This window comes from Moschus berezovskii, chromosome 16 (genome assembly GCF_049115385.1).
Source record: "Moschus berezovskii isolate FMDL1 chromosome 16, NW_MosBer_1.0, whole genome shotgun sequence".
NCBI classification, from domain to species: Eukaryota; Metazoa; Chordata; class Mammalia; order Artiodactyla; family Moschidae; genus Moschus; species Moschus berezovskii.
The window spans coordinates 54,910,864-54,922,879 of NC_142475.1; the positions used below are offsets into that span (position 1 = coordinate 54,910,864).

At 54.8% G+C, this 12,016-nt stretch overlaps 1 protein-coding gene across 1 annotated transcript in view; it reads left to right on the top strand.

Annotated features, from left to right (window-relative positions):
* The window catches only part of COL22A1 (collagen type XXII alpha 1 chain), a 210,104-nt gene that overhangs the window by 34,108 nt on the left and 163,980 nt on the right, over window positions 1–12,016 (top strand). The window contains exons 4-8 of the mRNA XM_055432494.2: window positions 926–1,037; window positions 3,454–3,577; window positions 7,599–7,874; window positions 9,594–9,674; window positions 10,834–10,950. Of these exons, the coding sequence (XP_055288469.2) occupies window positions 926–1,037; window positions 3,454–3,577; window positions 7,599–7,874; window positions 9,594–9,674; window positions 10,834–10,950 (710 nt within the window). The remainder of the gene's footprint in view (window positions 1–925; window positions 1,038–3,453; window positions 3,578–7,598; window positions 7,875–9,593; window positions 9,675–10,833; window positions 10,951–12,016) is intronic.

A 12,016-nucleotide genomic window follows, 5' to 3' on the forward strand; every position in this document is an offset into this window, starting at 1 on the left:
GATGGAGTGGCAAAGAGTCAGACATGACAGAGAGACTAACACTTTCACTTTCAGGGTCAGCCCAGGATGGTCTGGCTCTGCTACTGCTCAGACTCTCGGTCGGAGCGCAATGCTTTCTGTCCTTGCAGCTCCTTGCACAGAGTTTGGAACAGACAGGCTCTCAAGAATACAAGTTGGATGACTCAGTCATCTCTTAGGACAGAATTTTGTGGTAGAAGTTGTTTTAATCATCCTAACGTGAGAATTCGTTTCCTGTTTTCCGTGGCTGCACTCCAGAGTGTTGGAGACAGAGGAATCTTCCTGAGGAATCATGGGTTTGGTGCTGCTGATGCTGAGTGGCAAGTTAGCCCTGGGGATGCGGAGATGGGTGAGGGCCTCCCTTCACTGGCCGGGAGCACTTCCTTCCCCGGTGATGTGGTATCAGGCTGATGCATCCCACTGATGTGTCCGTGCGGTCATTGTGGTTGGGCTTCTCTGAGGACCGTATTGGCAGGACTCAAGCCAGCCCCTCATGCTGGTCCAGGCGGTTTTGTAGCGGGTAGTGGGTCAGGATGGTGGCTGGTGGTGCAGAATCCTGAGGAATAACCGACCTGCTGAGTCAGCTTCCTACCCTGTGTTGAGTGGCCACCTGGGGTCCTTAGGACAGCCTCAGGTGGCGTGTCAACCTTCTGTCACAGCCAATCGCTGAGGCTCCTGTGGGTTATGTCGCTACTCAGCATCACACAGATACGTGACTGACCTGGATGCCCCGCCTCATCCCGCCAGCTCCCCTGAGCCCCAAGATCATGTGTTTCCCATTACTTCCCATGACCAGTGAGCGAGGTCCTCTCTTGGAGCCAAAACAAAGCGAAAGACACCTTTCCAGTACGCAGCATCGCAGACACAGTCGTCTTCTCTCTGATGTGCCTCTCGTCTCTTTGAACAGGTTTTGACCTGATGGACTTGTTCAGTGTGAAGACGCTCTTGGGGGAGAGAGAGAATGGGGCACAGAGCTCCTACGTCCGGATGGGATCCTTCCCTGTGGTGCAGAGGACCGAGTGAGTGCTGGCTTCCCCCGCAGACCTGCCCCGGACGCCTTAGCAAGGGTGGGAAGGAGCCGGTGAGCTTGGTTGCTTGCTGAGCCCTGGTAGGGGTTTAGCCTACAGAGTGCCTGGCAAGATCCCCCTGCGATGAAGCATCCATCCCTGACCCCAGAAATTCTACCTGTTTCTTACCTGATCTGTTCCCAGTGACTTCACTGGTCCCCGGTCCTCCTGCACTCACCTCTCCATGTGGATTTGGTGTCCATCCTCCATTCACTCATGCAAGTATTTTTTGTTTTTTTGTCTCAAAATGGGACAGTAACCTGTTCACAATCTCATAATCCTAGGAAGCAGAAGTTGGCCTCAAACTCGGGTCCTCCAGCTCCAATCCCTTTATCCTCTCCTGTGTATCTGTGTATGTATAAACAGTCAAAGAAAAGGTCTTAGTCTCTTGATAGATTTACAGGAAGGTAGTGAAGATCCCCTGGAGAAGGAAATGGCAACCCACTCCAGCATCCTTGCCTAGAAAATCCCGTGGACAGAAGAGCCTGGCAGGCTGTACAAGTCCGTGGGGTCGCAAAGAGTCGGATACGACTGCGCGACGAACACACACACACAGTGACAGAGAGGCAGGAGCATGCCCTTAAGTTCCCACAGGTCTGCTTCCGGACCACACGGTAAACTGAATGACGAAACAAGGCAAGTCCCAAGCTTTTTGGTTTCCCAGTGTGTATCAAAGTTACACGTTTACACTGAACTGTAGTCTGTTAAGTGTGCAACAGCATTATGTCTAACAAAACAATGTGCATATCTTAATTAAAAAAGAATGCTGCGTGACAGTGGCAGTGATGGGCTTGCTTGGTGCAGAGTAGCCACCAGTCTTCCGTTTTAAAAAAATACAGTATCTTCAAAGTTAAAGCAGTATCTAAACACGGTATCTTTAGTAAAGCAAAAGCAAAACAAGGTGTGCCTGTGGATAGATAAACAGATGTAAATACAATTATAAATACGTAGATACAGCATAGATACATGGGCTTCCCAGGTGGCTCAATGGGTAGAGTCCACCTGCCAGTGCAGGAGACGCGAGAGATGTGGGTTCAGTCCCTGGGTTGGGAAGTTCCCCTGGAGAAGGAAATGGCAGCCCACTCCAGTGTTCTTGCTTGGAAAATTCCATGAACAGAGGGACCATGAACAGGTGGGCTGCAGAGTTGGACACAACAGAGCGACTGAACACACCCCTCCATAGCATGTCTGTCTATATGTCACACATACATGCGTGTTGAGATGTAAGTGTATTTAGAAACTCCATAGCAGAGTTGGCCTCACTGATGCAATAAGATGAAAAAGGAAGTGAAGGGCAGTGTCCGTACGAGGCTCCCAAGCCCATGTCTGTGCAGACCTTCCCATGGGCAGTGACTGGGGCTGGCCCTGACTCCGGGGGAGGCTCGGGGGAGTGATGGGCGCTGCTCCCAGCGCCGGGGTATGATCCAGGGTGAAACCCCAGCTCAGAGAACGACTCTGAGTAGCTGGGCCGACTCGCGGCTCGGATCCGAGACCCGAGAATCACAGAGGGAGGACCAGTCTTTGCTCGCAGCTCCTACAGCCAAACCAAGGGTCCCTGAGGGCCCACAAGTCTGAGAACCAGGAAGCCAGACGCCCCCTCATTTCCCGTCCTGGCTCTTGGACCAGACAGCCTCCACCCGCTCCGGTGCAGAAGGCAGTGCCTCTGCGCGGGCCGTGCAGGGCAACAGCTGATGGTGGCGACAGGCACTCTGGAGACCAGCTGGTCTCTGGGGGGAGCCTCTGCTGGGCCGCTGAGTCCCAGGAGTTTTGTCCCGACAGCCCGGCCGCCCTCAGCTAGAACAGGAGCAGCACAGCTCCGCATGCCCCTGACTCCTGGCGGGCAGCCACGCTCCCTCGGGGTGCTATCGGCAAAGGGCAGTGTGCCTGCCTTGCAGGGCTGTCTGGGCTGGAGCTGATGGGGTTGAGGGACTTCCCCAGATAAGAGCTGGTCCCCACGCTCTGTAGGGGATGGGGGGTGTCCTGTGACATGGGGCAGCAACCAGGCAGGATAAGACACCCCCGTGTGGCCTTGCTGGGGGGCGGTAGGCAGGGAGAGGTGAGGGCTGGCACAGTCGGCTGTGTCTGACTCCAGGGCAGGAGGCAGTGTAGCATCTCTCATTGATTCTGGAGAGATGGAAGCAGGTGAGCACTGGAGGGGAGCAGGTGGGTTTGAAGGGAACAAGGCAGGGCTCAGAAAGAGTTGTGTGGAGGCGCTGCTAGAAGGAAAAGGCAGTAAAGGCAGGTGAGAAGATGGACTTCAGAAATCCACGAGGTCAGCGTGGCAAGACTCAGTGACCCCGGGGTGCGTGGGCTTCCTTTGCAGCCTCTGCCCTCAGCCTGGTGGTGTCTGTCTCTTGTCTCCCTCCAGGGACGTGTTCCCGCAAGGCTTGCCCGATGAGTATGCCTTTGTCACCACCTTCCGGCTCAGGAAATCGTCCCGGAGAGAAGACTGGTATATCTGGCAGGTCATCGACCAGTACGGCATCCCACAGGTGTGAGCCGCACGCTGTGTCCTAGTGTGGGCTTCTGCCTCCTCCTTGTGGGCAGGGCAGCACCTGCTGTGTTTTCTCCACGGGTCCCTGTTTTGGGCCCTGAAAATGGAGAGTCCAGTGTATCCAGGCCCAGGGCACCTGCAGGGACTGGGAGACCCCTGGGGGACTGGGAGACCCCCGGGGGCACTGCAGCCTCACTTCTCCCCTGATGACCAAGTGCCCAGCACCCTGGTGGGCTGAAGGCCTAGTTGCTGTCTCAGGGACCCTCAGCCCAGCCAGGGAGGTGGCGGCTGGCGCTGTTGTCCTATAGCATGTGTTGTTAGCAGCATGTTCGTGATGTGGAGGAAACCGGCTCAGAGTCGGCACGACTGGGGCTCACACCTTGTGTCTGGTCCTTTCTTGGTGTGGGCTCAGGGCCACGTTGGCTTTCCGAGTCCTGATGTTCTTAGTCGGGACACAGAGCACCTCCCGTCAACGGTTGGTGGAGGCATCGTACAGAGTGATGTCTATAAAGCATCTAAGAGGCTGCCTGATGTGTTATAGAGTTTTTATGGTCGTCCTTGGTTTGACCTTGAATGGAGCACTGCAGCCTGTCTTTGCCCACATCGGGTGCATTCTGGTTCTCATCCCTGTGAAGCTGGGGCAGTCCAGCGGCAGCAGGCAGCCGAGTGAGGGCCCACCTCTCTCCAGACCCAGACCGTCAGCACGATGCGTTCATCTGAGATGCAACTCCCAAACCCCTCATTCTCAGAGCTCATGGACCAGCTGTGTCTGTCATTTACCCTTGTCCCCTCTCGACGACATATGAGCTGTATGGAGACATGACTCATCTTCATCTGGGAGACACTGATGTATTTTCTTTTGGGGTTGAAACAAAACAAAAGTATGCTAAAGCCACAGGACCACAGCAGCCACTCTCACGGGCTGCTCGCTGAGAAGGGACTTGCTCCGTGGTGGTGAGTTCCCTTCCCGAGGTTGAAGCTGAGCCCTGACCCTGAGCACACATTGTACCCACACTCACACACAGTCAGTGGGAGCCCAGGCCTGTTCTGACTGCCTCGGAGATCCTTCTTCAGTTCTCATAACCACCCTATGAAAACTGTGAAAGGGGTAGTCGCTCAGTCGTGTCTGACTCTTTGTGACCCCATGGACTGTAGCCCGCCAGGATCCTCTGTCAGTGGGATTCTCCAGGCAAGAATACTGGAGTGGGTTGCCATTTCCTGCTCGGCTGTTGCCATCTTACAAAGAGGAGGAGGCATCACAGTGAGCTTAAGCATCTGCCTGGCGTTCGTAGGTCATGATGGGGGGAGGTGGGATTGGAACCCAGGCAGTCAAACTCCAAGTCTGTCTTTTGACCAGTGTGCCCCGCTGGCTCCGGTCCCATCAGCTAGTTCTGTGGAATGACACTGCTACAGCATCCCTGGTCAGACCGGGATGCAGGTCTCAGTCAGGCGTGGCTGCCCTGGCCTGATTTCCTGAGCACGGGAGGCTGGACGGAGGAGGTGAGCGTCTGCTCCGGAGGCTGTTTTTGCAGAGAGCAGGCAGCGCACCGTGACCCCTGTCCACCGTCTGCAGACACGCACACCTCTGGCGCTGTGGGGTCCGGTGCTGTGGGCCTGGGCGCCTGCCATGACATTCCTGTGGGTGAGCTCACACTGCCCCCGCCGTCTGGGTCCTCTTCCTTCGTGGCGTTTGCAGCGCTGTGTGCTCCCTCTGCCATGTCCACCCCCTCCTCGTCTTCTGCCAGAATGTGCCCCAGGCTGGGATCCTGCAGAGCCGTGCGCAGTCAGAACCTGCCTTTTTTGGAGAGGCACCTTGCAGTCCCATTCCGTCGAACCAGCCTCGGGGTTGACCCTTCCCTGGAAGTGCTACGATGGCCACCCCAAGCATGCCCTGGGGAAATCCTGGCTGACCCAAGAAAAGTGGGCAGAAGCCAAGCAGCAGATGAGCTCTGAGCAGAGTGTTGCGAGCAGCCTTTCTCTGTGTTCTTGGGCCTGTAGACCTGTAACCGGACCTAGCTATATTTACCTCCATGACCCCATGTAGGATTGCAGCCTCTCTTGACTATTGGCATGTCATTGGGAGAAACTGAGGGGCGCTCACTCATTCCAGGTCTGATAAAGGGCCAGGAAGGAGACTGCCCCTGGAGCAGGGTGGAGGGGGGCATACTTAGAGATGAGGCTTTTGACCGGGTGGGTGGCCAGTGCAGGGACCTGAGACCAGGTTCTCAGAGGTGGGCAGGCCTGGAGCAGGGAGCCTGGGAGACCGTTGTCCTCTTGGCTGGGGATGAGGCTGACTTAGACCAAGTGATCGTGGGGAACTGGGGAGAAATCGGATTCCAGGTATGTATTTTGAAAATAGAACCAGCAGGGTTTGCTGATGAATCTGACCCATGGGTTGTCTTCCTGAGGCCTCCTCGCTCAGGTTGGTAGACACAGGACTTGGGCCTGACAGACCTTCCAGTGCTCTGTATTGTGCTGGAAGAAGTGGAAACATTGGAGAAAAACTCATGGCCTCATGAAGCTCCCCAAGTCCTCAGAGGCTCAGGGCTCAAACAGGTGAAACCAGTTTCAAGAAGTAGCAGACTAGGTTTAATCACAAGTATTAGGTTATATGTATGCGAAGTTTCAGAAGGAGGGCATGGCAACACACTCGAGTATTCTTGCCTGGAGAATCCCCATGGACAGAGGAACCTGGCGGGCTACAGCCCATGGAGTTGCAAAGAGTCAGACACAACTGAGCGACTAAGCGCAACACATGAGAAGTTTCAGGTTATTAGGGGTTCATGGTTTTATTTCTCACCGTAATTGAAACATACCACCAGACAGTGCAAAAAATAAATCTTAGGTCCTCCTTGGCTGGACTGAGCTCACATGGAGCTCAGACAGAGAAACCAGAACACCTGGGTGGTGACCTGAACACTGGCTGATCGGCAGAGCAGTGGGCTCCTTCCTTTAACCTCACAGCTCCCATTCATGCATTCCCTTTCTGTTAAGTGTACTGTGTGGCGTGTGTTGTCCTAGCTACTGGGGTTAAAGAAATGAGCGACAGAGACAGAATGCCTGCTTAAAACGATGGGGTGGGGCAGGCAAGAAACAGGTGGACAAAATAAGTGAATGAGATACTTTCATACACTGACCCAGAGTGCTGTGAAAAAATAGATCAACATGCCTGAGGATGTGAGAGCAAATGCCCAGGTTAGAATCCAGTTATGTGTGTGTCTCTGAGAAGGCTGCACTGCAGTGGTGTCTTTGAACTCGCTTAATTTATTATAGTTGATATGTGGAACAGCGCTTGACTTATAACAAGTACTGTAAACGTTTTACATATCTGTAAATCCATTTAATCCCCGTGACAGCTCTGTGAAGTCGGCACTGTCATTGGTGCTGTTTTACAAACGAAGAAATAGCACAGAGAGGTTAAATAACCTGCCTGAGGTCACGCAGCTTAAAAGTGATTTGCCAGTTTGGGTGTAGGTGGAAAGTAAAACTTTCCTCCAGAGTTTTCCAGGCATTTTGCAAAAGGCTAGGGGTTAATCCAGTGAACAAGATGGGCAAGTTCCCTGTAGTCTGCTGGGGCTTCAGTTTTATCCTCAAGGTGAGAGAGAGAGCAGGTTAGTGGCAGGTTAGTGGACGGATCGCAGACTGGCACCCGGCATCTGGAAAGTCTTGTTCTCTGGGCTTTTAAAAGACACTGAAACCACTCAGGGTTTTTGGTAGGTCTCACAACTCAAGCCCCATCCATGATTGCAGGTTTACAAATGTACTCTTACTGGCATGGCCCCTCTGGGCATTTGAGAGTTTGACCCCTGGATTAACGTGTGAGCTCAAGGCTTCCTGTACGAGGTTGAGAACAGTGTACAAGGTAGATGTCAGTCATAGCGTCGCAGCGAGGGGGACCCCAAGGATGGCCGGCTGGGGAGGGTCACGGCCGGGCTCTGACTCTGCGACCTCCCCTCCCCACTGTCCTCTCTGCCTCGGGCCCAGGCAGCTCACGGGGCCCCTGGGGCCCTCCTCCGCAGGTATCCATCCGGCTGGACGGAGAGAACAAGGCTGTGGAGTACAACGCCGTCGGCGCCATGAAGGACGCCGTCAGGGTGGTCTTCCGGGGCCCCCGCGTCCACGACCTCTTCGACCGGGACTGGCACAAGGTGGCCCTGAGCGTGCAGGCCCAGCACGTCTCCCTGTTCGTCGACTGTGCGCTGGTGCAGACGCTGCCCCTCGAGGAGCGGGAAAACATCGACATCCAGGGCAAGACCGTCATCGGCAAGCGCCTCTACGACAGCGTGCCCATCGACGTGAGTTCCGGGGTCGCGGGGTCACCTCAGGGGCGGGGCCTCAGAAGCCGGGCGCCCCCACGCCTGCCTGTATCACTCACCGAGTCGTCACCGTGGGCCGTCTTAGGAGGTAGGGCCCCGGCTCAGAACACTGCGTGTCCCCGTCGTTCATTCACTCGTTCGGTGACCCGGCTGCTTACTCATTTAGCGGGTATACTGAGCACCAACGGTGTGCCGGGCACTGAGCTCTGCACCGGGGACGTGGCTCGTATACCGCCATATCACACTCAACGCTCGTCAAGCAGAGGATCGTGGGACTCTGTGTGACCCCATGGACCGGGGCCCCCCAAGGCTTCTCTGTCCCTGGGATTCTCCAGGCAAAAATATTGGAGTGGGTCTCCGTGCCCTCCTCCAGGGGATCTTCCCCACCCAGGGACTGAACCCGCATCTTCTGTGTTGCCTGCATTGCAGGCAGATTCTTTACTGCTGAGCCACATCTGCGTATATGTGTAGGCAAAATCGAGGGGTAGGTAGAGTTAAGTAGTTTCCTTTATATTTAAATAGACTCTTTTCCCTTCTCTGATTGCTGGAAATTAGGAAAATATAGGCAAGTATGTGGGAAATAAGTAAAAAGCATCCTTATTCCACTGTCCCGGGATGTCAACCGGGAATGATTCAGTAGCAGGAAAGAGCTGTCCTTCCATCTTCATTCCATCATTCTTTTTTCTTTGTCTTTCCTCCTCCTTTGTCTCTCTTTTCCTTTTTCCCTTAATGTATTTTCTCCTCTTGAGGTGCTTTCTGACCCCTACACACACAGACTCACACACTTAACACACCGTCTTCAAACTGAAGTCATCCTATCCTTCTGACCGGAAGTGTCCTGCTCTTGCCAAGATGTAAATGAATCATGATCTGGGATAGCTAGCTCTTCCCAAAGCCATCTCTCTCTCTTTTTCTTTTTACGTATTTGCATTTCTGTGATCGAATGTAGTGTTGTTGGGTGTGTGCTGGATATTTTGAAATGCATGTGATAATGTACAGCATGTACATGCTGCTTTTTTCTTCTCAAAATTATGTGTCTAAGCTTTTATTCCTTTAGCTGCTTCATAATACTCTGTTTTAGTGGACGTTTTGCTTATTTGCTCTCCTGTTAGTGGGTGTTTAGGTTGCCTTGATGTTTTGCCATCATAACCCACAGGTCTTGGGTTTTGAATATGCTGGTGTCTCTTCAGGTGTGCTTTCTTGGAGAAAATGGGGTAACAGAGCCCCTTTATATATATTAAGGTCACAGTGGTATTGAAGACAGTAATATAAGCAGACTTGTGATATGGAAACAGTTCAGTTCAGATGCCCTGTGGAGATGCTGAAGAGTTGAAAAGCGGAGCATGCTGACCCTGTGGAGCCTGTTGGCGAGCGCAGCGCAGCCTGGCCTGTAGTAGACGCAGCGGCAGTAGGCGGGAAGTGGAGGGGCGTGCGAGGCCTGACACGCGGAGGGCAGGAGATGTTGCCCCTAGCCTGTGCTCGCTCGCCCCTTGCACGTGGGGTTGCACTTCTGGAAACATGGGATGTCGGTAGATGACACTTTGGCTCTCTTTGACATTCAGCTTGGAGTCAGACCACCACACATGACCCCAAGGAGGAAGTGGGCCGGATCCCTGAGCGGGGCCTGCCTGATACCAGGGGGGAGCCTGGGTTCCAGGCCCCCCCAGACTCATCCTCTGACCTCGCTTCCCCTCCCAGTTTGACCTCCAGCGGATCGTGATTTACTGCGACTCCCGACACGCGGAACTGGAGACCTGCTGTGACATCCCCTCGGGTCCGGTGAGCAGAGACTCTGCCCAGGGTGGGGGATGGGCCCTTGACTTCCTCCCCGTGACCCCTGGGGAGAGGGTGTCCAGGATCTGGGAGCAGAATCAGGACACCCGCCATCAGAGTGCAGCCTGGGCAGGAGCCCAGTGGTCATCACCGGGGTTCCAGTTCCGGGTCAGGTGGGGCGTGGGTTGGGGGAGCAGGTCCCTTAACAGCCCCGGGGGCCCAGCTCTGGGTGGTGAGGGGCAGAGGCTGGCCGCGTGTCCCCAGGAGAGAATGGCCTTGGTGCTGTCGGTACTCAGGGCTCATCAGCAAGACTGGGGAGGCAGTTGGAGTCAGGAACAGTGGGCCGGACCAGACTGCCTGGTGTGCCTGGACCCTCTGTGCAGTTCTGCCTGTCCTGGGCCCTCCCCACCGCCGCCTCCGCCCAGGTGCCTCCTCTCCACTCTCTTTACTGAGGACCCATCCCAAGGATGCTTCAGTAGCCCTGCCTTCCAGGGCTGAACGCTAAAATCCCCATACCGTGCTCGGTCAGCCCAGGTCCTGAGTACAGTGTGCACCCGGTCAGCGTGTCCTGTCTCAGGACGACCGTCGGCACAGGCACCCAGAGGTGGCCGTTGTCAGAGGTGGGGCTGCAGAGTCAGATGAGCCCGGCTGCTAAGGGAGGGGAGGGGGGACAGGTTATATCAGGAGAGAACAAAGGGAAGGAACCAGCGAGGCAGCAGAGGGAGGGAAGGAGGAAAGAAGGGAGGGAAGGGGAGGAAATAAGTCATTATCTGGCACTTGCCCGCCTCCTGGTTTCCAGACTCTGAGCTCGATAACTTCAATTCAGTCCCACTAAACCCTTCTCACCGCATTATGATGGACACGCCCTTGTTCCCATTTTGCAGAGGTTAACACTGAGGCTTAGAGGTGTTAAGCGGTTCCCGCAGGCTGCTGAGAGGCCAGTGGAGGGGCCGAGATCTGTTGGCTCATCTGACTCCAGATGAGCCTGACTCCATGCCCATCTGACTGCGAGGTCTCAGGGTGCCAGGACCTGCAGTCAGATACTTGCCTGTCCTGCTCAGGCTCCGGCCTCCTCAGGGTTTCCTGCTCCCCTTTGCCTGGACAGGGAAGCACTCCAGGGTGCTGGACAAGAAGCCAGGTTCTGACCGCTGTGCTTTCCTCCCAGTGTCAGGTGACTGTGCTGATGGAACCCTCCCCCCCGCCCCAGCCGCCTCCCACCTCCGGCAGTGAGCAGATCGGGTTTTTGAAGACCATCAACTGCTCCTGCCCACCTGGAGAAAAGGTACACAGTCCACCCTCAGCCGCAGGCCTGGGGCCCCAGAGCTCAGTGGGCCCAGAGCTCACAGAGCTAGCAGTGGAGGTGGGAATTTCCCATCATGCTTGTAGGCTGCCAGGGCAGGATGACCCAGGGCTCCAGGAAACTCTCGGGTCTGGGGACCATCCTTGTTCCTGGGACTTCTTCCGGATCTCTGTGGGCTTTGGGAGGGGAGCCCCTCAGACCCCACTGGGATGAACATTCTCCTGAAGTTAATGATGTCTTCCCAAAGTTTCTGGCCTCCTGGAGCCCTTTTCACTCCTATGCAACAAAACAGATTTGCTTTGAGAATAAGTGTCAGCAGGGCAGCGGCAGAGGGTTCAGGTAGCTCTGTGGGGTCCACCCTCATCTCTCTGTGCCCTGTTGGCCATGCTGTGTAATCTAAATGTATACAGGAATAGAGTTTAGCGCCTCTTGTTTTAAAACCCAGTGCGTTTCTGACTAGCACCACCACCTCCCGTTTGTCTGGATGAAATGTCTCCTTGGATGCCTGGGGCCTTCATCTGTTGTTTTTCTGTAGACCAGTGGCCTTCTTAATAAGAAAAAAATTTCCACTGTTGGAGGAGAACAAACAAACAACACCAGGATGACAAATTGGAGTTGGTCTCCACAAGGCTCTGCTGGAGGCTCTGCCCTGGGTGGCCCCAGGGCCCTCCATCTCCAGTGTTCGGCATAGCCATTGCTCTGTCTACCCCTCCCAGCTTGGGACTGGCACACAGCGGGTGCCCCCTGACTTTGCAGGGGTCTTGGGAGACAGGCTAGCATACAAAGTGGTGATTGAGGTTACTTGGAATGAACACTTCAAGAATTTCCCAACAGATTTGTTTCATTAAACCTGCCTGTCGTGGCAGCCTCTCCTCCCTACCACCTTCCCTCTCCTATGTTCTCCCTCACACTATTCTTTCTTCTTTCCTCCCAGAGGGCCCCTAAGGAGCTCTCAGTCAGGTGTGGTGGTCAGACCATGGCATTACCTGTTGGGAGTCCTTGAGGAGCCAGCCTAGTCTTGCTGCGAGCTGAAGCTTTTCTGGGGAGT